This window comes from Condylura cristata, unplaced genomic scaffold, assembly GCF_000260355.1.
Source record: "Condylura cristata isolate star-nosed mole 26May11 unplaced genomic scaffold, ConCri1.0 scaffold00054, whole genome shotgun sequence".
NCBI classification, from domain to species: domain Eukaryota; kingdom Metazoa; phylum Chordata; class Mammalia; order Eulipotyphla; family Talpidae; genus Condylura; species Condylura cristata.
Window position 1 is genome coordinate 1,410,174 of NW_004567155.1, and position 538 is coordinate 1,410,711.

A 538-nucleotide genomic window follows, 5' to 3' on the forward strand; every position below is an offset into this window, starting at 1 on the left:
CAGCCGCACCTCAGCGCCGCCGCCCACCCTGCCGCTCACTAGGACCCCGCCCGCGGGTAGGCACGGCCAGCAGGATGGCACCACAGGCACGGTGCCGCGGGACGGACACACCAGGAGGGCCTGGGCGCTGGGCGGGGACACCCGGGCCACAAGAACCCAGGGAGATGACACCCAGCATGTCCACACAGTCACCCACAGCACACCTGGGACCTCAGACGTCACAGTCAGTCAGAACACACCCCACACAGCACTGACCCGAACCACCACTCAGCACCCCAACACTGTCTGGCCATCCTACCCAGACTGGGGCCAGGCCACCAGCACCCCAGAACCCACCACTCAAAAAATCACAGGACAGACCACAACGATGTCCACCTCGGCCTCGGGGCCCCCGGGATCTGTGTCCACTGCCCCCCGCACCACAGGCCCCCCCTCTGGAACCACCTTCAGGACCAGCAGCACCCCGCCTGCCCAGTCGGCCCCCAGGACCTCGCTGCCCACGCGGGTGCCCCCATTTTCCACGAGTGCGGTGACCCCG

The 538-nt window shown here is 68.2% G+C and overlaps 1 protein-coding gene across 1 annotated transcript in view; it reads left to right on the plus strand.

Annotated features, from left to right (window-relative positions):
• MUC6 (mucin 6, oligomeric mucus/gel-forming) overlaps positions 1 to 538 on the plus strand; it is a gene marked incomplete at its 3' end in the record, with an annotated part of 12,122 nt that extends 11,584 nt beyond the window's left edge. The window contains exon 15 of the mRNA XM_012734337.1: positions 74 to 538. Coding sequence (XP_012589791.1) covers positions 74 to 538 — 465 coding nt within the window. The remainder of the gene's footprint in view (positions 1 to 73) is intronic.